The sequence below is a fragment of the Rattus norvegicus genome, chromosome 7 (assembly GCF_036323735.1).
Source record: "Rattus norvegicus strain BN/NHsdMcwi chromosome 7, GRCr8, whole genome shotgun sequence".
In the NCBI taxonomy this organism is placed as follows: Eukaryota; Metazoa; Chordata; class Mammalia; order Rodentia; family Muridae; genus Rattus; species Rattus norvegicus.
This window is the reverse complement of record NC_086025.1, coordinates 131,057,097-131,081,736: the sequence shown is the minus strand read 5'-3', so window position 1 is coordinate 131,081,736 and position 24,640 is coordinate 131,057,097. Positions and strand designations below refer to the sequence as shown.

The following is a 24,640-nucleotide window of genomic DNA, read 5'->3' as shown; positions in this document are numbered from 1 at the left end:
GAAGGATAAATGATTAGTTCTTTTTAAAAGTAGTTTTCAAAGTATTTTTTTTAATGACTACTTCATATAGTTTATCATAATGAATTCAGTCTTGTTTTAAATTTCACCTTAGCTGTTCATGTTGTCGTTTGCCTTGTTCTGGTCTAGGTTGGTTTTTAATGTTGAGGAGACTCACTTGAGTAAACACAGGTAGAGGCGACATTGTAGGAAACCCGCTTGTCTTTCTGGGACACTTGCACTGTCATTGCTGTTGTGCTAGCCACACCCGCCCAGCCTGACCACAAACCTGAGCTGACATTTGGAGTCTGCTCCTTCTGTTACATTATATAGGAAATTCCATAGAGTTTGAAAACTAAGAGAGTATGTTTGTTTTTAGATTAGGCCATCTCATTTAGATTAGCTGAGTTCAGTGACTCTAGCTTAGACAGCTATTCAACTGTTTTGAGTCCTTGGGGGAAAATGAAAGAAAAGAAGAGTTCACTGTGGTTAGAGTACACACCTCAAGCTTGTAGGTGAAGGCGGATGGAAAGAAAGCATGTGAGGATGGAGATGCTTCAAACCAGTGAGCTTTAGACAGACTGGGGTTTGAGTTCACCAAGGTCTTTTTCTTGTCAGTTTTCCCACTAGAAAGGGCACAGATAGTAAGAATCCGTCATGTGCTCTGCACCCTGGCAGAGAACCTTCTGGTGGTTCTTCCTGAAGGAGGAGAGCCCTCTGTTGTCCTGGAGGAAATTTAAGGTTCACTGTAAAGATTAGTAGACTTCAGTTTATCCACCTTTACATGTTTAAAGTCATTCCTTCCAAAGAGCTTTAGGGACAGGGCTGTGGACTAGAAATGTGCAGTAGTGATGACAGAGAAAATATATGTGGTTAGCATGCCTCCACTCTGGGTTCTCCAGCAAAGATCAACCGGGTTTGTTCTCTCTCATGCCATATTGCTAACTGGTTCTTGAGAAAGGAAATTCTAGATTGTGAATACAAGAAAAACAGTTTTGGTTATTTGCTAGCGATAGGATTTAGCAGTCTACAATCTTTTGGGAGGCAGAGCCTGATTTATATCCCAGGTGTTGTGTATTTCCACAGATGCATTTCTGTCATTCCAGCTGTCTTTCTTTTTCCTTTTATGTGCATTGGTGTTTTGCCTGCATGTATGTCAGTGTGACTAGAGTTTGACAGTTGTGAACTGCCATGTGTGTAGAGTTTGACAGTTGTGAACTGCCATGTGTGTAGCTGGTCTTTACTACTTTGTGGGTTCTTTTTTCCCACCTTTTATCTGTGGCCTCCATAACCTTGTTTCTCCCCCTATCACTAGGTGGGAGAGGAATAAGGATGGCGGGGGAGAGAAAAATAGAGATCTTTGAATCTAATTTCTTTCATTTTGTTTCTTCTTTGAGCACGACTAATAACAAACTATACCCATGAACTACCAACAACCCACTCTGCCTCTCGAGGCCCTGGAATGTATATATTCTCTGAAAAGTTCCCAGAATTCCAAACGTCACTCAATTGTTGAAACTGTCTGCAACTGGCAAGACCAGGCCTCTGCTAGAGCACAAGGCAAATTATGGTCAGCTGTTGTAAAGCAGCCCCATATCCCACAACTGAGATTAAAACAAAAGCCCGCCCTTCCTTCCTCCCTCCCTCCTTCCTTCCTCCCTTCCTTCCTTCCTTCCTTCCTTCCTTCCTTCCTTCCTTCCTATTTATTTTTTTATACTATATAAGCACACTGTCGCTGTCTTCAGTCACACCAGAAGAGGTCATCAGATCCCATTACAGATGGTTGTGAGCCACCATGTGATTGCTGGGATTTGAACTCAGGACCTTTGGAAGAGCAGTCAGTGTTCTTAACCACTGAGCTATCTCTCCAGCTCCACAAAAGCAGTTTCTTTTATTCCTGTTTTGTTTTTTTGTTTGTTTTTTTTGTTTGTTTGTTTTAGAAGAAACTGAAATTCCAGAAATGTCACTACACCTGTGGGCACTAGGAACTATACCGGGTCCCCTGAAAGAGCAGTCAGAGTGCTCCTCACCACTGAACCACCTCTCCAGCTCTGTTATTTCTGAAAAGTAAAAGTAAAAAATAGGCTTTTTACCTAGATTTACCTTTTCTTACAACTTTATTTTAGTGGATTGTCAAACACCTTTGTGGGCAAGTCCAATCACCACTGCCATGTGTCTGCCTATGAAAAGTCATTCCCCATCAAGCCTGCCCCAAGTCCGTCCTGGAGTGGGTCGTGTCGGCGGAGTCTTTTAAGCCCCAAGAAAACTCAGAGGCGACATTTCAGCACAGCAGAAGAGGTAAGGAAACACTGCAGCCAGAGACGCCTCATACAGGGAGCTATTCGTCTGCTCGCCCCTGCATGCTCGTAAACCATTATACTTACCTGATCTACGCTGCTGTCTCCCCAAAATTTCTCTTTATAAAGTTTTTGTTCTAAGTTCCAAAATGTTGGAAAACATTATTTTTCCTACTGCCTTGTGTTCCTGTTGCTTCACAACCTTTCTAAACTTTTTTTTCCTTAGTAAAACTGTAAACTTCACTCAGCAGTTTTTGTTTTGATAAATTTGATTGGTTAGAACATCTACTCTCACTAGGAACAGTTTTCATCAGTTATAAAAACAAAATGTCAAATAAAAAATATTAATTTTTTTAGAAAGCCAGTGAGGGGCTATGGAAATAGTTTGGTCAGTAAAGTGCTTTCCCTCAAGGATCAGGACTTAAGGTCAATTCCCAACATTCACACCAAAAGCTAGACAAGGTGCTTTGCGCTTATAATGCCAGTACTTGGGAGGCAGAGTGCCCAGAGCCTCCCCTCCTGGAGAGGGTAAAGAGGGGGCACAGAGTAGGACTCTGGTGTGGCTTTAAAGTCTAAGGGTCCTGATGCTCTATCTCTCTAACTATCCTGAAGTGCTGATAACTTCTAAAAAGTCCTAAGGAACCTTTTCACTCTTTCTAAGGGCCATTGACACCTGCAGCTGCAGCCTAACAGTGAGGGATTGAGTAAGGGCCTTTGTTCTATTTCAGTAGGAACTGCACCTATCTAACTTTCAGCCTGCTAGAAGGAGTCCCAGGAAGAAAAAGGGACACTTTGAAAGGTGATGATAACATTTATTTCTAAGTTGTACAAAATTACTTATGAAAGCTCTCTTAAGAAAAGGGCAAAAGCCGAACAATCTGAGGCAGAGCACGGAGAAGGTTTTCTTACGCTCTTTGGAGCAGTAAACTTCTGTTGAACCAGGAGAAGAGTATAGTACTCACAGAAGGGAGGAATTTTACATAGCAAATATGCACAAACTCACATAAGTCACATACAGACTCACGCACGCTCATTTCCATTCAGACCAGTTGTTTCTTTCATAAGACTAAGCCTGCCTGGTTATTAAGAAATGACCTGTTCTGTTCTGTGGTAAGGAAAAGCCTGTCTGCTCCTTCTGCTCTCTTACATTCTGTTGAGATCTTACTAAGAAGTGTTCCGTCTAAAAGCTCTCAGCTCAGTTCCGACTCTTCTCTTTGTCCCTCAGCACTTACCCATCTTTCAGAATACACGATCATATGTTAGAAGGTTCATCACAAGTTCACACATTAAATTCAAATCATAAATCGAATAAGACGTTTACAGTGTGAATGATTACATGCATATCGATTAGGAGTAATTATCTGTCTACACATCCATTACCTGTCACAGCTCCACAGGTTCCTTGAAAGTTAAAAACCATACCTAAGTTACTAGTGAAGTTTTGTGTAGATAAACCTAGTCAATATTTTTATCTTCTGTCCTAGCACCTATAATAAATCGTTAATTCCCGTTTTATGACTTGTTTTCCAGCCTCCTGGAATGTGCTCTGAGTAGGAGAAAGTCTGGATACTGTCTAGAAACAATTAACTGGTGACACATGGGAGACTGACAGAGTTCTCACTGCAGTTCTGGCTGTCAGAAAAGGACCTAATAGCAGTCCCACTATAAAGGAGCTTAATAACCACTGATAGAATTTTAGGAATTCTTATAGGATCATCAAGAATTAAGAAATCATCTATTTGTCTATACAGCATCACTACAAGACATCTCCATAGATCTGCAGAGGTCTGCTCCAAAGGGTGGGCTAATACCTAGTTATTGTTATTATATGTTTAATAACAACAGGAAAGGCATATTAATAGCAGGAATCTTTCCTGAAATGATTTACCCCTGGGCCTTGTCTGTCAGAGCGTGTGGTAGATGTAATCTAAGCGAAGTCATTTCAGGAGGATCACCTGCTAGTGGTTAGCTTGTCCTGTTACGGCTCCTGACGGCAGAGACAGGCAGGTGCCAGGCCCTTCCTGGCTCATTGGTTGCGTTTACTTGATGACTTCCAGGCCAGTAAGAGACCCTGTTCCAAAAAAGATATAGCTTCTTGAGGAACAAGACCCAAGGTTAACATGGCCTCTACATATGGGTTTGCACACACACACACATGCACATACAGATAATTTCTTTTAAAGCCAGTTAAATTTATTTATTTCTATTAATTAAGAGTAGAGTCTTGGAGGTCATAGACTTTCTTAAAAGAAAGCTGTTCTGGTGATACTTGAGTTGTTCCTTTCACTCAGTGACCTAAAGGGTGGAACACGGTGAGATGGTAGATAGTTGGCACAGCAAGAGGTTTGCATCTGTTCATTACACACTTACATGGTGTCTTACCAATTGTGACTGGGTCTGTAGAGAGAGTTTGGCAGTGTGCTCTCTTTTTATTAGTATAGTGAATAAGTGAGTGCTTTTGACCCGGGCCATAGCTAAGGTGAGTTTGTATTCATACCTCACAGTTGAGGAGGGAGGGTCACCTGGCTGGTAGGTGGTATGGCAGGTCTTGAGTGCAGGTCTTCTGGAGTTCCTTCTGGCCTGCCTCCTTTACACAGCATGGTAGTTTGTATTTCTCTGATGGTTAAGTTGTTGAACATTTTATGTATTTATTATTTGTTCTTTTGATGACTGTCGTCTGTTCATTTGCCCGTTTTATAATTGGAGTATGTATTTATTTATTTATTATTTGTTTGTTTGTTTGTTTATTGAGATGTTTTTGGAGATTGTACTGTTTTTCAGTACTGGGAGTCAGGTCTAAGGCCTTGAGCTAACCAAGATCTGTGCCACTGGGCTGCACCTCCAGCCCAGTTTTTTAATTCAGAATTCCTCTGGTATTTTTCAATCTTACAGGTATTCTGTGATCAGTTTTGAGTTAGTTTTGTATAGCAGGAGAAGTGGGGATCGAGTTTCACACTGCTACTTATAGACCTGTTTGTTAAAACAGACTTTTCTTTAGAGTGTTTTTTGTCCTTCGTTGAGAATCAAGTGACTGAAAACTGTGGAGTTACTTTTGAATGGCCTCTTCTGTTGATCTGTCTTATTTTTGGTAGTAGCATGCTGGTTTTGGTCATATGGCTTTAGTGTAACTTTACAACAGGGGTTCTGCGGCCATAGCAGCTGTGTTAGCCCAAAATTAGCTTATTTAATATATTTAATGCTCACATGAGTTTCAGGTCAGTCGGCTGGTTTGTCCATTTGCCTTTCTCCCTTTCATTTTTTTTTTAATATTTTATTTATTTATTTATTATATATGAGTACACTGTAGCTGCCTTTAGACACACCAGACAAGGGCATCAGATCTCATTACAGATGGTTGTGAGCCACCATGTGGTTGCTGGGATTTGAACTCAGGACCTCGGGAAGAGCAGTCGGTGCTCTTAACCACTGAGCCATCTCTCCAGCCCCCCTCCCTTTCATTTTTTGAAACAAAGTTTCAAAGTTCTTATGGAGCTTAGGCCGTGTAGCCAAAGATGACCTTGAACTCCTGGTTTTCTTGCCTCCATTTCCAAGAGCTGGAATTATAGGTATGGGCCACCATTCCCAATTTAGTATAGGTTTTCTTTCTATTTCTGTGAAGAATAACAGTAGAATTTTGATGGAGTTTTCATTGACTCTATAGATCACTTTCAGTAAAAGTTAATTTTACAATATTAGTTCTTCTGATCCACAAATAATGGGAGTTGTTGCTGTTTTGTGTGTCTTCACTTTCTTTACTGTTCTGTAGTTTTCACTGAAGGAATCTTGAACCTATTTGGTTTGATTTATCCCTCCATGGTTTCTGTGTTTGTCGTCCCCCACCCCACCGCATCCCACCCCATCCCACTTACCCATTTGTGAGTTTGAAGCTTCTGGGATTCTGGGATTGAATTGTTTTCCAAAAGTTTTTTTGTTTTTGTTTTTGTTTTTGCTTTTTGCTTTTTGTTATTAGCTCTTTTCACTTTACTTTTTTTTTTTTTTTTTTTTTTTCCGGAGCTGGGGACCAAACCCAGGGCCTTGCGCTTGCTAGGCAAGCGCTCTACCACTGAGCCAAATCCCCAACCCCTACTCTTTTCACTTTATTACATGAAGGAATTATTAAATTAAAAGCTGGAGAGATGACTCAGCCGTTAAAGGCTAGGCTCACAACCAAAACTATAAAAAATATAAAAATATAAAAGCAGACCCCAGATGGTTACATTTTACAAGCTGTGAGGGTGTATAAACTTGTAATAGGGACAGAAGGGAAATTCTACTCGAGCAAGGAAATCCTCAATTAAACTCCGTGAGCAGCCACGTAGATCCTAGAGCCTTCATCTGATCATCCCTAATCCAGGGTCTTTCAGGAACCGGCATATGTTCTTGTGCTGGGCACTTAGTAACTGAATTACTTCTCCGCACTCTTGATGCTCAATTACAGTGTCAGTGCAGGCAAATTCCTCTTTAAATAGGTTTCTTCTTATCTTACTCATCAGCAAACTGATGGACAGTATGGGTCTTTCTGCTGTCTCTCCATCGAATGTATAAGGAAGCAGGTTGCTGCATTGGCAGGTGAGGAGCCTGGCTAGCAGACATACATAGGACTCCTTTTCCTCCGCCACTTTGGCAGAGGCTGCTGGGGCAATGAGCGTGTTCAGTTTGTATCCTGCTACTTTGTTGCAAGTACTTAGCAAGCCTCAAAGTCTCTTAGTGGAGGCTTTCTGGTCTTTTAAGTATAGGATCCTATCATCAGCAAGTGGCGGTAACTTGGTGATTTCTTTCTTTCCTATTTGTTATTTTGTCGTCCCCCCCGCACCCCCCCCAGCCGAGGACCGAACCCAGGCCCTTGCGCTTGCTAGGCAAGCGCTCTACCACTGAGCTAAATCCCCAACCCCTCTTTCCTATTTGTAATACTTTTTTTTTCTTTTTCTTACTTTACTACTCTAGCTAGAAATCAGTAAGAATGAGAACCCTTGTTTTGCTCCTAATTTTAGAAAAAATACCTTTAGTTTTCCCCCATTCAACATATCCCATAAAAACTATAGGGTTTATATACACTTTTTAAAAAAATTTTATTTGATTCTTTGTGAACTTCACATTATATACCCCAGTCCCACTTATCTCCCCCTACCTTCACACCTGCCTTCTACACTTCTCCCCCACCCCTGAAACAGAAAAAAATATCTCATTGTGAAAGCTGCATTGTGTCACAGTGTGTCCACTGTGTTCCCTTTTGTCCACACTTCTTTGCTTGCAAATGCTCATTGCAGTGACTTGGTGGTCTGGTACAAGGCCTCTGACTCCTACTCACTGGGACTCCTCTCAGAAGTCCTGTTGTTGCTCTGCCGTGGAGATCCTATAGTTTTGGATCTGTAGGACCAGCACTCCAGTAGTTCCTTGATGGGGTAGATGTTGGGGCGGACCGATTGAAAGCCCTGGATGTGGGCCTGAGAGCTGTCAGATGGGCAGCCCACCAGCTCTGACACTCTCGTGCTTCAGGGCCAGCTCATCTACGACCCCCACAACCAGAGCCATCTCTACCCTGCTATCAAGGCAAAATGCTGTAGCCAGTGAGACATAGACATAGCCAGTTCTCCCACTCTCATAATTCTGGGACCAACCTTTCCCTCTGCCACAGATGGTAAGGGATAGGAAGGAGGAGGACATCTCTCCCTCTGCTGCACCACTGTCTAGTAGACAAGAGGTGAGGCTGGCTCTCCTTCACCCACACCCGTGAGACCAGCTCACCTGCAACCCAGGCAGGCAGCTGGCTGTGGGTGGAGTCAGCTTTCCTGCTCTCATGCCTCTAGGGCCAGCTATCCTATGGTGCCTAGGTGAGGAATGGGGCAAGCTTTGCACAGTCCTCAGACATCAACATGTCCCCAATGGCAGCCCAGACCAGGGACATCTGCCTAGCCTTTGGTGATAACAGACCTCTGCTGCTGCAGGACCACTGACCCAGACGTGGCACCCAGTGTCAGCACAGGCCAGGACCCCACCCACCATGGGCATAGGTAGCATCAGCAGCTACTCATATCAGACTGTTTCTCACTACCCTCAAGTCTCCAGTTCTGTCTCTGCATTGTGCCCACATCCTTCTGCTTCTCTTTCTCTTCCATTTCTCCACCCCGTATTTGCTCCTTTTAGTGGCACCTGTGGTCTCTAAGTGTCTGGGGGTTGTTTCAGGAATGATTATGCCCTGCTCATGCATTATGGTGCCGGGCAGGTGTCATCTCGAGCCTGATACGTACTACCCCCAGGACTGGGGGTGGCAGACTGGTGCTCATACCAGGCTAGTTTCCTATCCGGATTCCTTGGCACCAGTCTGTGGTGGTCATTTCAGTCTCATTCCTCTACTGGTCCATCCGAGTGGCCATCTGTCTGGCTCCTGGCAGGGTTCTCCTAGTCTCAGGCTTGCGTCCTGTCCTGGAAGCCTAACCAGGCCTGCTTTGCACCGGATTGGTAGTCATCTCAGGCTAGCTCCCTGTTGAGGCCCCCTGGTGCCAGGCTGGTAGTGGTCCTAGGGTCTCTTTTTCCAGGGAATAATAAGCTACTAATTATTCAGATGTCCACAGGTCAGAACACTGAGCATAGACATCCTCTCCTCTGCCACCTACTGACACACATGTGGCACAGCAGTCACATCTGAAATACCTCTGTTATGTGGTATGAGACTCCTTTCCTTCAGGGCTTCTAGTGTGAAGGGCCTTGAGCTTGGTCAGACCTGCTTTGCAGCTGTTAAAATGATGATGTGATACATACTCTTGCTTCTGTTGTGAATGATGATGTTCCTGACTTGTGGGCGGTACTAGCCTTCCCTCACTGGAATAAAACCAACTTGGTCATAGTGTACAGTATTCCTAATGTGTTGTTGAATTTTGTTTGAAAATTATTGGATTTTTAACATCTGTGTTCATCAAAGAATTTGGTTTATTATCTCCAGAGGCAGGTGGATCTTTGTGAGTTCAAGACTAGGCTTATCCACAAAGTAAGTTCAGGAAAGTCAGGGCTCTTTTACACAGAGAAATCCTATCTCCAAAAAAAAAAAAAAAAAAAAGGAAAAAGAATTTGGCTATCATTTTCTTACTGTGTCCTTACCTCCAGTTGTCTCAGGGTAGCACTGGCTCTAGAGCAGATTTGAACGTTTCTTTCCTATTTTGTGGACTACTTTGAAGAACATTGATGTTAGTTCTTTTTTTTTTTTTTTTTGGTTCTTTTTTTCGGAGCTGGGGACCGAACCCAGGGCCTTGCGCTTCCTAGGTAAGCGCTCTACCACTGAGCTAAATCCCCAGCCCCTGATGTTAGTTCTTAAGTCCGTAAGGATTCATGGTCAGTGTCTGGTGCTGGGCCGTCTTTGATAGGAGACGTTGATTAGTGCTTCAGTGTCATTATTGATCTGTTTAGGGTATTGTTGTACCTCATTTAATTTTGTTAGGTCATATAAGTATCCAAAAATGCATACATTCCTTCTGGATTTTTCCAGCTTATTGGAATACATACATGTTTTGAAAATTTTGTTCTTTTTCTTTTTGTATGTTTTATTTTTAGAGACAAGGTTTCTCTGAGTAGCACCGGCTGTTCTGCTGATCTCAAAATCAGAGGTCCACCTACCTCTGTCTCCTGAGTGCTAGGACTACAGGGGAGCACCACCACTGCCCACCTGAAAATAGTGTTTTTCTTCTCTTCCACTCTAATTCAGCTTGTGCACAATTCTTATTTTCCTTTAGGTCACTTTTGTATTTCTCCATACTGTTGAGTTATCCTGTCTCCTTAGCAGTCCACCTTACTCACTGAAGTGGGATCTCTCAGATAACCCAGAACTTACCTGAACACCTAGGCTGACAAGCGAGATTGCTCTAGGAATTCCTGTCTCCACCTCGTGAACACTAGAATTACAGGCAGCTGCCATTGCCCCAAGGCATTCAGCTGCTCCTGGGTAGCCTCCTCCCATCCTGTGCAGACTGGGCGAGAGCTCTGCCCTTGGCCTGAGATGGATTTCTTTATGGTCTTATTCAGGAAGAGCAGCCTTTTCTTGGAGACTCATCCTTATATAACTCAGAAGGGAAAAATCAAATTGCCAAGACAGCAACGACACAGAAGGAAAACAAAGATAAGAAACAGTTAAGGATAGCTGCTAGACCATGAACATAGGGAAAGAGGGAGGCAGCAACAATGTAGAATATGCTAGGAACTTCAAAGTTAATAAAGGTAAAAGTCAGAAAAACTAGAAGGTAAAACAGGAGTCTACGAAAGAAAAAAGTAATAGAGCAGCAAGGTTATAGGAAAAGAGTAATTTACAGAAAACAAAGATATCACTTCTTCAAGGCCAGAGATGTGCCTCGGGTCCTCTCTGGCCAGTGTTAAATCTGCCGCTCCAGCCCTTTATTTACAGGACCCTGGCCCCTTGGGATCTCTGTCTGCCGAACAAAAGCTTGTTTAGTTCTTCCTTTCGTTTTCATTGCTTAGCTTCGGCTGTCAGGATGGTTGGCGTTGTCATGCTTCAGGACCGAGGTGTATCTGGTAGATGAGGGCTTTATAATGGCAGTTGGCTTAGAGCTTACCGTGCAGCAACAGTGAACTTCAGGAGAAAAGCGTCAGTGTCTGCTTACTTTCAGAATTACTTAGTCCATTCTGCTTTTAACCAGCATTTACAATTACATAAAATGTTCATGCTCTTTTTTTTTTTTTTTTTTCTGGAGCTGGGGACCGATCCCAGGGCCTTCCACTTGCTAGGCAAGTGCTCTACCACTGAGCTAAATCCCCAACCCCTCATGCTCTTACTGAACAGTGCCACATATCTTACCTCACGGTGCGAGCCCTAGCACAGTGGAACTACGACGCTTTATGAGACTTAGGCTGAGCCGCGCTGAGGCTGTGTTTGTCGGTATTGCTTGTGTGTAGAGTAAAGCCTTGCACGTGCAGGTCCTCATGGCTCCTTTTCTCTCTCCCAGTGACCTCGTCGTTTTGCTCTTCCTTTGCATGGACATTAAGGCTCTTGAGTACATCAAGCAATTCCTGTCTTGGGCTTTGTGTTCGGGTATATTCAGCCTTATGGTCATCATTAACTTCCTCCCTTAGTTGAGGTTTCTGCCAAAAGGTTTTTCTTTTAGAGAGATGGCGCCTCTTCCTGCTCTTTGCCTCCATCGCTTTTTATCTCCCTTGCCCTTTAACTCATGCCATGAACAAGCTTTTGATTGACAGTCTTGGTAATAACTATAATATAAACTCCACAAAAGCCGGAAATTTATTTTATTCAATTTGTGAATCTCAAATGACTAGAGCAGAGTAAATGTTCAAGTCAGTAAGTCCTACAGATTATATGCTGCTTTATTCTTTAAAAATACTAAATTGAGACTTAGTGAGAAATAAGTAGATGAGTGGTGGAGAGAGAAACCATCTTTAAAGAATTCTTGCACCTGCATAGAGTAAGGAGCTGTTGGCAAGGTACCTCCGGTGGCCCTTGACTCAGCTTCTCTCCTCAGGACTTTAGAAGGCAGCATCGGGACTCACGGGTTCCTCAGGATTCTGCTTTAGAAGCTGTAGTTCTGGACTCATCATAATGTGAGTGATTAGATAAATGCTTCCTGGCTTTCTGGCTCCCAGTCCATAGCTTCTCTGCACTGGCGCTCACCATGATTTCCCAGGCCCTGCTGTCTGACTCTGCTCACCCATGCACAGTACCTCGACAGTGTCATTAACACACGGTAGCTCTGTATCTTCAGGACTGCTAGAGCTTTGGCAGAAAGCCTGAGACCTACATGTCCATTTGAGGAGTCTTTGCCTCATTGGACAAGGTTAAGATGTTTTTCTCTCTCCCTCATAGACAGTTCAAGAAGAAGAAAAGGAGATCTACAGGCAGCTGCTGCAGATGGTCACAGGGAAGCAGTTCTCCGTAGCCAAGCCCACCACACATTTCCCTTTACATCTGTGAGTCACAAACGCTCCTTTCATATGAACTTAACTCTACAGTGTGTTACTTGATATTGAAACCATACCCTTCTTTTACTAGGTCTCGGTGTCTTAGTTCCAATAAGAACTCTTTGAAAGACTCACTGTTGAGAAACGGGAACTCTTGTGCATCTCATGTCATTGGTTCTGATACTTCGTCCTCTGGATCTGCCAGCATTTTAACTGCACAGGAACAGTTGTCCCACAGTGCACATTCCCTGATATCTGGTACCCCAGATGTTGCCTTTGGATCCAAAGACTCCGCTCTTCACCATCACCTCTCTGCACCTCATCAGCCAGACAGTTTACCAGCATCAAATCCACAGTCTGAAGGTAAACAGTGCTAACCGTCAGTCAGCTGTCATTGGCTCTGTTGCAGGCAAAACCGTAGTGCATATAGCTTAGGACATAGTGGATTTTAATTAAGTGCATGTGGCCCAGGTAGCTATACCATGATGAAACCAAGCCCACAGTCAAAGTCATTCCTCTCATCTCCTTTCTCTCACACTCCCTCCCCCTTCTTTAAAGGTTGTTACTTCCCCCTACATACAAATGACTTGCTATACTATTTTATTTATTTTTTTAAAAGTGTCCATGTATGTGCCCCTGCCTGCTGGGCACTTGTTATGTGGTAGGCTGGCCTTGAACTCAGGACAGTCTTACCAGACAGAGGCTGGGGTTACAGGACCCTCTCCCATGCTATGTGTTAACTTCCTGAGACGAGTCAAAGCCCACTCAGCCCCACTGCCCCAGGGACCGCATTTTGTTTCTTTTACTGTACAATGCACGTGGGGGCTTCTCTGGGGTTCTGTGAACTTTCAGACATTAGTCAAGGATTTGTCATCTGTCTCTCAGTTTTGATAGATGCTTCATGCATTTCAGAGTAGTTGAACATTCTAGAAACAAGAATCTCCTGCCTGACTTTGAGCTAACCTAAACACTTGGCCTAAGCACTGGTGCTGGTAAAGATTTTGTTATGTAATTATCCTCATTTTAAAATACGTATTCAGATTATAATGGAAAGCAAGGTTTAGATTAAGTGGTTGGATAGTAGGACTCTTGACCTACACAGCACCTACCTCCTTTCTCAGTTCATTTGATTTACTGTTGTCGTTGTTGTTGTTACTGTTATTGCTATTGTTACCCTACTCACTTTCTGAAACTTCTTACTTGGGGATTCAACTTTTGGTGGTATCACTGTTTAACTATACATTGCTTATATTACATTTTATGAAATGATTTACTGAGAACTATCTTATTTTCCAAAAATCTAAAATTAAAAATTCTCCAACCTCAGAAATGTATATGGTGAAGTAGGATAGTGAGACGGAACTGGACGGGAACAACATCGTGCGGGCGTGGCATTGCGGCCTGCTCTGGTGTGAGTGAGTGCGCAGTCACACCCTTAGAGAAGGTCATGAACCCTGCTCTCAGCGTTCAGAATACACAGTGGTCAAGTCTGTGCTTCTGCCATGATTTTTATAGGTTCTACCTGTGTTATCGTCTTCCCTTTTTTCCTTTCCTTCTTTTTAATTTCGTGTATCTTCTATCATGGACTCAAGACTTAAAACTCGTGACATGCCTTGTTCCCTAGAAACGGGACGAGGGATCGCAGCAGGCACAGCCTTAGGATAGATGCTGCTGGACAAACAAGCTTGTGTTTCTAAATGGTTCTTTATTTATGAGGCACAAGTAGAGCTCTTCCTCTCTTTTCCGTCTTTAATGGTATCCTTAGCTGCTGCTGTTTGCCCTGTTCTTAATGTTACGCTTTTGATGTATCTATAACGTGACAGCATGTAGAAGCTTAAACTTCCATGAGAGGCGGGTGGTAAGTGCTGGCTTACTAACAATGAAATGCTCTTGTGTTTCTTTGTTTAGGGTCAGACTCTGTGATTTTACTCAAAGTGAAAGAATCTCAGACGCCAGCTTCCAGGTAAACCTAGGGAAGGGTCAGTGGTCACCCCACCCCCACCCCCTGTTCTCTTTCCATCCAGTCTTCACTCTCTTCATTCTGTTGTGCACCATCCCAAGTTGTCCATGCTCTACCCTCCTTGCTGCAGCCACAGTTAGCTTTCTAAAATTCATATCTAATCAATAAAGGTGTTTAATGACCACTTAGTTGTTAAATTACCTGAAGGATAACTCAATAAGGCAGGATGCCTTAGTGTGATATAAAAGAACGTTTTCACATACACATCTTACATTCCCCCGCACGCTTCCCTCTAATGAGTCTTTATTGAGAACCCACAGTGGTTTTGGTATTGGTATATGGACATCAGGACAGCAGCAGTGACTAAGACTCCCTGTTCTCAAGGAGCTGCATTTTATATAAGGCTACAAAATAGTAGCGAGCAAAAAGTGGTAATTGTCAATGTTGTGAAGAAAAATGAAGGGAGCGACACTCGGATTACAATCCTGTTTACTTAAGAAGGCTGGAACAAGTCTGCGATCAAATGCCGCAGCTGACTGAAGTCAAAGAAGGAACTGTATTTGTTTGGTGGCTTTTATTGTTGTCTTGTTTTTGTTTTTGTGGGAGTTGGGATGGGAGGCGTTGCTTTTTGTTTTGACTCAGTTTGTTTTGCCTTTTTCTAGACAGTTTCTCTGTAGCGTGGCTGTCCTGGAACTCGCAGAGATCTGCCTGCCTGCCACTGCCTCTAGAGTGCTGGCACAAGGGCACGTGCCACTACGGCCTGGCAGGAGCTATGTTTGTAAAAAGATCTTTTTGTATATCTCGATATACTAGACTTGTTGGTTTGTAAATATGGTATATGTTTTTGTCTCAACATCACAGTTTCTTCTGTCTGACACTGGTGTGAATCCAAGTTTAAATGTGCTCCTCCACCTACAACTTCACTTCCTGGAGGTGTGGGCACTCGCTCTCTGTGACAGTCATTCACACTGCTGTCCTCATCATACAAAGCCTTGGCAATCTGCCTACTAGGAAGATAGCAGTAGCAGTTTCTTGGGAGAAGATTGCAGGTGACACAATGTTCTGTCTCAGCCCATCCCCTGCTTGGCAGCGCCATTATTTACTCTGAGCTTTGGGTATTCTACAAAGTTTTCTCTGTTACTTCTTTGAGGAGAACGAATGGTTTGGATTTGTTATTTCTTGCATGGTGTTTAGAGTCAGGTCTGACTTCCGCTTGTAGCTTTTTTGGCCTTCATGTTATTCTGAACCTCGCTTGCCAAAAAAAGTGTGAGCGTTAAGACCTTACTTACGCTGTACTGTATGAAGAGTAACTTACCCTAGGCTTGTGTGGTGCATCCCTGTGACTCGGATGCTTACAGGGCCAAAGCAGGAGGATCACCTCATCCTCCTCTAACGGTGAGTTTGAACCCAGACTAGTTCAAAGGAAGAAAGGAAAACGAATGTATAGTTAAGGCGTTTAGTGCTTACAGATGTATTTCTCTCTCTCTCTCTCTCTCTCTCTCTCTCTCTCATTCTCTCCCAGAAGAAGTTGGTGTTGGCTTTCCTTTATGGAGGATTTCTCCCAGGAATGACCTGAAGGGTCGGTGGAAGGAGAAAAGAGGGAGCTGTTGAAGAGGGAGCTGGAGGGATGAGGGGATGAGTAGTAGTTGTGGCTGAAGCTAAGCTGCTGTCCCAAGGCTGGGCTCATTACGATTAGCCTTTAGGGCCAGCTTCTGGCCACAGCCTCTTACTTCAGTCCACCAGTGAGGACTCACCCTGTCCTTCTGGAATGTGGTGTGCACACCTCTACTTCAGACACTCCTGATTCTTCTGACTGCAGTTCCCATTCTTTCCTTGATCTCTGATGAACTCTTACTTTTTCAGAATCCGATTCAGATGGTAGTTTTTCTAGGTGGTGACTCTGAGCCCCAGATGACATTAGACACTCGGCCTCACTGTGTTTTTACCACTTATATCTTTGCATTAAACCACCCAGTGATAGTTTTAGTGTTATGGGTGTTTAGTAAATAAATCTTTCCTAACAAGTGGACATCCAAGAAAGCTAGAAGGCATTCCTGTGGTCCAAGTACTTGGTTCTCCTTGTTGCTTAACGTGTTCGCACACTGAGAGGCATGAGGAAATGTAGTCTTTGGGATTGGACAGAGAAGACTTAGAATACTTGTTGTCCAGTACAATGTATCCTTCTGGGCCTCAGCATGGTTTTGTTTGGTTTTCCATAAAGTATGAGTAATAATTTCATGTTGCATATTATATTAAAGATTAATTAATATGGATATCTCATGAGGCTTAGCAATATATAAAAGCACTAAGGCAGTTTTCCTAGGGCACTAGGATCACCTGTGCTCAGAATGCTTGTAGCTCTTCCTGCTGTGTGTAATCTCACTAGAAATGCAATTTCTCTTATAATTGTCCTTCCTGAGCCAACAGATACCTCAGTCCATTGAAGAGAAGTACTTGCCCCTACATTATTCCTTATTCAGCAGTCACGGATCTGCTCTCTAGCAGGTAGTATTCTACTTGAGGAGGATACAGTCGTTTATAAATAGATAAAAATCTGTATTTTCATGAAATTTGTATTTTAATAAGGAGTGCAGACAAATTTATGACCTGTTATGTGAAATCTTGGGTAATTCTTTTTACCTCTTTGCATCATATTATGAATATCTTCTTGTGTTCATTTGGTTGTGTGTCTTTGTGTGTTTGTGTGTCACACTAGAACTATACTGCTACTGATGATTTCTCAGGCTTTCTGTCTCTCTTGCCCTCTCAGGTGTTTATTGTGCCAAAGGTGACTAGCCCTTATTAACCTAAATGACATTGAGGGGACACAACAGTATTACCAAGTCACAGCCTATAGCCGAGTGGGGACTTAAGAGAACTCTAACCACACTGTATTTTACATATCTTGAAACTGAAGCCCATAGAGATGGAGTGACTTGCTCAGAATCAGAAAATGATTTACTTGCTCTGAGGACCACAAAGGTCTCCTTTAGATTCTTGTATTTGCTTCTGTGATAGGTCTTTTAGTTAGAGATTTACAAGGAGGTAAAGCAGTTAAGAGGGAGGAAAGCTGTCGGAACAGTTAACATTCCTGTGACTCCTTCTGTTCCTCACTGGGTTTGTGCACAAGAGCCTGTGGAATGGACTGCCTGTGACCCGTGCAGCAGGGCTGCCCGCCACGTCTCCACCTTAGCTCAGTGACTCCTTAGCCAGTTTGATGTGCAATATTGTGTGGATGGAGATCTTTACTATGTACTAGATCTGATTGGAGATGTGTAAATGTAACTTACTCTCCTGAAGTCAGTGTTGTCTGGGGGCTTTCTGTACCTCTGTCTTGCTAACCTAGGAAGCTAAGCTTCTAGCCTCCATACAGTGTTATCTAGGCTTAAAATGCATTCAGCCTCAGAGAATTGCTACTGATTAAGCTTCCTCTTCCCAGTTCTTTCTGATCTTTGGCTGGCTGGTTCAACTCAAACTCCTCTTCCACCTGACTATTCAGTCAGGCTTTTCTTTCGGCCTTTGAATTGCTCAACTTGCTCTCAAACTAACTCTAACAGTCTTATCTAGTCTTCTGAATTCTTCTCATTCTCTTGCTTGTTCTGTCTTTACCTGTATCAATTTTGTTCTCTCTTCTATCTGAAACTCTCCCAGTAAAAACTGCCGCCCCCCCCTCCTCCTCCCTCTGTGTTGCTCTACTCTCCCTCTCAACTCTATTGTTAAGTAGCTTCCCTTTCCTTTCCTCGTGAAAGTTGGGCATATCCTATTCTGTCAAATCTGTCTTTGATTCTTCCTTTGGCTGCCACTCAATTAGACATCACTTTCAAACATGGGTGCTTCCCCTACAAACTAACTTTACCTTCCCTGTTTGGGATTAAAGATGAATGCTAAGGTCATGTCTGTATTCCAGCCAGAGGGATTGAAGGTGTGTGCTAGGGCTGAGCCGCACCACAGCTAGGACATGTCCTCTAACAGCTGTGTTCTGACTGACATTGGGAAGTCAAGAATTTAAAGAGTTGGTTAAATCTTTTAAGAATTCTGTCATCCTGAATCATTTGGGAACAGTAATTTTCTATCTTAATATGTCCTCTTAAAAGAAGGATTTTTTTTTTTTTACATACGTTATTCTCTCATACAAGTTGAGAGCTAGACTGAACTTCATTCTCCTCTGATCTTTAGGTCATCTTTTTAGTAGATTCAATTAAAATTCAAATTAGTTACTTTGTGTCAATTGGATATTTTTTATTCTATAATTGCAAAGGAGTCTTACAGACTGTTGAAATGATTTTTTTTATTTGTAAAAATGTTGGAATTTCTCCCTAACCCCTTCTGCTTATTTTCTTCCCCACCCATAGTCCTACTTTCTTCCAGGCAGAGCTTTGGATCAAAGAATTGTAAGTTGCTGGTTTTGATACTATGTTTTTCTTCTCATTTCCTTTTCATTTAGGAAGAAATCAAACAGCTAGCTAATTATCCTAATTGTTTTTACTCAGTAAGAAATTCCTATTTGTACTCTTTACCTATTGGGTTTTTAAGATTCTCCTAGAGTTGCAGTATTTAGTTTTTCAGATTTTATTTACTTTTATTTTATGTGTGTCAGTGTTTTGCATGCCTGTGTATGCATCTTGTACATGCAGTGCTCACAGAGGCCAGAAGCAGGTGTAGGATTCCCTAGAACTGAAAGCACAGACGAACCATGTGCGCTTGTGAGCACGAAACGGTAATAGGAACTGAACCCAGGTCCTCTGGGGTTCTTAACTGGTGTCAGGTAGATTGCTGGCTCTGTATTTCTCAACTATGTAACAGTTGTTAAAGCTAAATTGATTTGGAAAATATTGCAAAAGTAGCTATGTAAAGAATAAAATAAATGCCTTTATCGTTACATAAACTGTAGAGCATCAGAGCATTTGAGGAGTAACTGAAAACATTTAGTTTCAAGGCCAAAGCCTGTTGAGTGTCTGCAGCCCTGGGTCTCTGTAGGTCTCAGTGAGTATTATGTAAGCTGCCACCTTGATGGCGTGCTCTTCCTCTGTGGGCTCAGTTCTGCCTTTAGATGTCTAGAGTAAGGCTTCCCTCTCACCGGTCGTATTAGGAGACATGCTTTTGAAATCGGACTACGTATTTACAAATACCCATAGAAGTCACACTAATTATATATAAATTAGCCCAGTAAAGGTGATAAAACAGTTTAAATTACCATGTTGTCTTACTGTATCCTGACATGTAACTGTGGTGAGGTTTGCGTGGAATTTCTGTGTCTGTGAGCTCCGTTGACCACGGCTGTCTGCTGTGGCAGAGATGTGCTCGGTGCTGAGACTCTGACTGGCTGTGTTGCTTTCACTTCCCAGAACTAGTGTTTATGACTCTCGAGCCCGGGAAAGATTGCGCCAGATTGAAGAGCAGAAGGCATTGGCCCTACAGCTTCAAAACCAGGTAAAACCTCATAAAACCTCGCAGTCCTAAGACCAAAGTCGGGGCTCGGCAGGTGACAGCACTGACTGTGGAGGAGGACTCAGGCTCCATTACTAGTCCTCAGGGGGCAGCTCCCAACCACCAGCAACTCCAGTTGCAAGGAACCTGGTGCTCCCAGAAGCCGGGTATCACCTGGTGTCCATGCACATTTGTAGGCAAAGCACTTCCCCCTGAAAAGTAAAAATAACCAAGGGGTGGTGGTGCGTGCCCTTAGTCCCAGCACTTGGGAGGCAGACACAGGAGGATCTCTGTGAATTTGAAGCCAGCCTGGTCTACAGAGTGAGTTCCAGGACAGCCAGAAACCCTGTGTCAAAAAACCTAGATAGATACAGTAGATAGGTGAGTAAATGAAGAAATTATAAAATAAATAGCACTTAAAGCTGTGGGGAGGTTACATCCGCCTGAGTGAAGCTGTGTGTATGGACAGCAGCATGGAATTCATGACTCACCTCACAGAGGTCAAATAGCAGACCCCTTTCCTTTGTCCCACTCACTCTGAAGTTCTGTCTCCAGAGACTGCAGGAGCAGGAGCATGCAGTGCTTGATTCCGTAGAGCTCCACCTTCGTGTTCCTCTGGAAAAGGAGGTCCCTGTCACAGCAGCCCAAGAAACCAGGAAAAAAAGTCACCAACTAACTGATAGTGAAGACGAGTTCCCTGAAATTACAGAGGTAAAGGACAACTGAAAATCCCTCCATAGAGCTGCGTGTGCTGGCGAGCGCCTTTAATCCCAGCAGTCAGGAGGCAGAGACAGGGGATCTCTGCATTTAGGCCAGCCTGGTCAGCACAGATGTTCCAAGACAGCCAGAGCTACATAGCAGACCCTGCCTCAAAAAAAATATTTGTCTACAATTGCTTTTTGTTTAGAAAGGATCCTGAGAGCAGTTTCAAATGTAATTCACTAGAGTATCTGGCATTTATATTAGTGTAGCTCAACTTTCAATTGTATTGTGCACCAGTGTTTACTTTTAAAGGTAACTAAAGATTGTTCAAATGGTTATAGGTGCGTTTTTAGCAACTTCAGTGAGAAGATATGTAGTATATTTATATTTTATATTTTTATTTTTAATAATCCTTTTATATTTCAAAAAAATAATTGTTGTTAAGTTTGGCTTGGGAGATTGTGTTCTATTTTGATTATAGTCGGGAATTGAGCCAGACGTTTCCTATATGCTGACATAGGAGATAATTTGATAGCAAATTGTGAGCTGAGAGGTACGATTTCTTTGTTTTCGTTTTGCCTTATTTTTTAATGAGCATACAGAGGAATGGATTTCATTATGACTTTTTAAATATATGCTTTATTTTTATAGTGTTTCTTTTTAAGCAATAGTAATCCATTATGAAAATTTTGGGAAATACTTAGAAGTCTATGTATGCTTTAAAATCTGTTCCTTAATTCGTACCTCTTTCAAAACGTTATTGGACCTGGGTGCAGCTTGCTGCTGGAGTACTTGCTGGCTTCATGTGCACAGCCTTGGTCCTGGGTCCAGTAGGCAGCGAGCACCAGGCTTGTATAGCTGTGCTGAATTCCGTTGTCATGTCTGTGGGAAGAGCAGTGACTGGGAGGATGCCACCGGTACTCCATGGCTGCCGCCGGTACTCCATGGCGTCTTTGTAGCTTTTGTTTCTTGGGAGACCATTTGAATTGGAAGCATAAAGCATAAACCTTTTAAGGGCTTGGAAGTTTCGAGCAAAGGTTGTATCAGTGTTCAGGAAGTGATACAAAATCAAGGATCTAAATGTTGTGTGAAAGGAAAGGGAAGGGCAAGGTGAGTGGGAGGCGACCTGGAAGACCACTGAGGGAGGAGATGGAATGGTGGATCCATGTAAGCTGACCACAGGAACTGGGAGGCAGGTGACTCCGTGATAAACACAGCCTGGGGACTGGTGAGAAACGAGTGTTTTCTGAAACCATTGTGGTTGTTCTTTTCTTTTCTTACTTAGGAAATGGAGAAAGAAATAAAGAATGTGTTTCGTAATGGTAACCAGGATGAAGTCCTCAGTGAGGCCTTCCGCTTGACCATCACACGCAAAGACATTCAGACTCTGAACCATCTAAACTGGCTCAATGACGAGGTAATCTCGCCCTTACTTTGTATGCAAATAGTCTGCAAAACTACGTGGAAACTGAATCAAGGCGTTACTGTTTCTGCAAAGGTGGTTCTTAGAGGCCTCTGTGAGAACTCATGTGGCACAGAGGACCTTTCAGCACAGCCCTCCCACACTGTGCACTGTTACAACTGAATGCTTCCATTCTCCGGTGGGCTTTCACTGCTTACGGTGCCTGCCCCATATTTCCTGTCTGACCGCATGGCCGCCTGAGGGGACTCTGGGATTCTAGGCAGGGACCAGGTCGACTTCCTTCTCCTCTATTACTTTAGGTTACTTACATTGTAAATGATAAGCTTTCTCAAGTAATGTTTATTTGTATGCAGTATTTTCAAAGTTGCTATCGAAAAAATTAAATTGTTTTTATGAGGTTGATATGTAGCAAGGGGGAATGACTTCACCTCCCAATTTCAGTTAAGTATATTAATTATGCCATGATCTTTAAATTGATCTGTCCTCATTCTAAACCTTAAAATAGCTGTTTCAGTTGAGAAGATTTATCCCTCTATTACTGTGTGATGTAATAAGTTGGACATCAGGAGACAAGCATAGCATAGCAGACTAAGACACTCCCACTTGAGAGAGCGGATCCCGGCCGGGTACTGAGGTTCACTGTCAGCCCTGCCTCAGGCTTGCTAAACTGGATCTTATGGGACTGGAAATATAGAACTTAAGACCATACATATGCCCGTGACATTGATTTCCTCTGGGCCAGCTGAACTGCTCCATTGTCGGTAGCACTGGCTAGTCTATAAGACCTACTGTGCGCTGTGTTTTTACTTAGAATGATAGGAAATGCATGATTTGATGTCTCTGTTAGAAAACTCACTCACGTCTCTTGGCTCCTCGGGTAATGGAATGCTGGATTAAATGAGAGTGTAGAAGAGCTAACTGAATTAAAGAGGAAAACAAAAATCAATAATAATCAAAAGTACCCTCAGATGTTGTTGTTTTTGATGATGTGTGGTCATTTATCATTTCCCATCACTGCTGGGAGAAGAGAGTTCTTCCGAAAGAATTAGAGCCTATTTGTTATAACTTAGGCAAAACCTAGAGGGCAGCAATGAGTCGGACATAACCTGAATTCTTGCCCCTCACTGTGGCAGGTACCTCAGAGATTACTTACAGAGGCAGCATTCATCAGGACAGACTTTGCTGTGCTGCAGCCCAGCAGAGGCTAGACTGAGCTTGGTGGGAATTACATGATTAGAGTAGATGCAGGGGAGGCGAGATTCCTTGTCTACTGCAGCCCTACCACACCTACATACCGTGCTGGAGGGAGTGCTTTCAAAGCCACAGAGAAGTCCCATCTTCAAGATGATAATGAACTAGTTTAAGAAGCACCAGTTTTAGAGTATCATATTTCTTAGGCTGAAATAGTCACCATCTGATGAACTGTCATAGACACTTAAATTGTGATGTTTAATTTAAAAATACTTAATTCTTTTTCATCAATTATGAATATTCAGTCTTTTGCAAGTACTCAGTGCATTTCAATTCTGTTCTTTCTCAAATACTCTTGTAAATACCCATTTTTGTTTTGTGTGTCCTGCCAGTATTATAGGATATGTTAATTCTCTGCTAAATCAAGTAACTCATAAATTATTCCTACCATTGAAAAATTAATACAGGAAGTGAAAAATAGTCAGATTTTTTTGAAGGAAGTAAATCTTAAGTAGTCCAAAGGAAGAGGAGGAAGGAAAGGAAAAATAGAAAATCCAGGGCCAGCAGGATAGCCAAGCAGGAAAGGGTTTACTGCCAAGGCTGATGACCTGTGTTTGGTTCCCAAGACCCACAAAGTTGGAGAGAACCAACATCTGTAACTTCTCCTGTGACTTCCACTCATATCTGCTATAGTGCAACTCTGTCCATATATGTACACATAGAAATAAATAAGTAATAATAAAGATAAAATCTAAAACTCCTGTATATGGCATGCATGTAAAGCCGTTGTGCTCCTTTTTCCCTGTGTAGTGCCCACAGAGACCAGAAGAGGGGTCTGGGTTCCCTGAGACTGGAGTTACAGACTCCTGAGAGCCACTGTGTAGGTGCTGGGAATTGAACCTCTGGAACAGCAGCAGCCGGTGCCCTTCATTGCTGAGCCAGCTGTCCAGCCCCTTGAACACTGTTTTGTAGATCATTAAATAAATTTAGAAATACATGGAAATAATTTAGGTATTTGTTCAGATAAAACCGGTTTTGCTTCTAAACAAAACAAATCAATATCTAAACATAAAATAATGTAAACAGCAGTTTCCTTACACTGCATGCAGACAGCGCCCCAGTGGTCCTGGGAGAAGGGGGACTGTATATGGAGGTAGAACAAGAGGAGCAGACCATCAGCGAGTTCCAGGATGCTGTCAGGTAGCCTGGGTGCAGGGGCGATCTCAGGAAAAGCAGGGGCTTTTGTGTATTCACGTAAAGAGCCCACAGAAGGAGACAGATGGAGAGAAGAAACAGTGCAACAGGAAGATGCATGCCATAACAGGTCTCACTCAGCCAATGAGAGTCCAGTCCAGTGATGTAGACTGCCGGGTGGGAGAAATGCAGTCGGAACCCCGGATCTTACTTTAAGCCGAATAGTAGGATCATTTTTAGAAGGGGCTGGGATGTAGTTCAGTGGGTACAGTGCTTGGCTTGCATGCCTGAGACCCTGGCTTTGCCTGCCAGCACAAGAAAGGAAGGAAGGAAGGAAGGAAAAGAAAAGAACTAAATAAATGAGTTGTTTTACTTTCTCTTTGAAATAGGACATAAAATCTGCATCTTAACTGGAAATAATCATCGCCAGGAACCTAACCTGGGCTGGTGGCTACCATACTGGGTAGGCGTGAGTGAGAACACGCACTGAGTAGAGGTGGTTAGACTGGAAAAGAAAGCTAAGAAGCGTCCTTC

General features: G+C 42.9%; 1 protein-coding gene and 1 non-coding gene across 24 annotated transcripts in view; one reads left to right on the top strand and one right to left on the bottom strand.

Moving 5' to 3' along the window:
* Window positions 1-24,640, top strand: part of Senp1 (SUMO specific peptidase 1) — a 63,590-nt gene that overhangs the window by 24,090 nt on the left and 14,860 nt on the right. For 14 of the 23 annotated variants that reach the window (XM_039080358.2, XM_039080359.1, XM_063264361.1 and 11 more), the window contains 9 exons: window positions 2,124-2,295; window positions 12,115-12,218; window positions 12,301-12,572; window positions 14,118-14,172; window positions 16,597-16,674; window positions 18,522-18,560; window positions 19,515-19,599; window positions 20,152-20,307; window positions 21,584-21,715. In XM_039080358.2, coding sequence (XP_038936286.1) covers window positions 2,124-2,295; window positions 12,115-12,218; window positions 12,301-12,572; window positions 14,118-14,172; window positions 16,597-16,674; window positions 18,522-18,560; window positions 19,515-19,599; window positions 20,152-20,307; window positions 21,584-21,715 — 1,093 coding nt within the window. The other 9 variants (XM_063264363.1, XM_008765850.4, XM_063264362.1 and 6 more) reach the window with 4 other exon arrangements.
* On the bottom strand, window positions 8,833-8,958 carry LOC120093995 (small nucleolar RNA SNORA17). Its single transcript, XR_005487696.1, has one exon. It is a non-coding gene; the product is annotated as a small nucleolar RNA SNORA17 (small nucleolar RNA).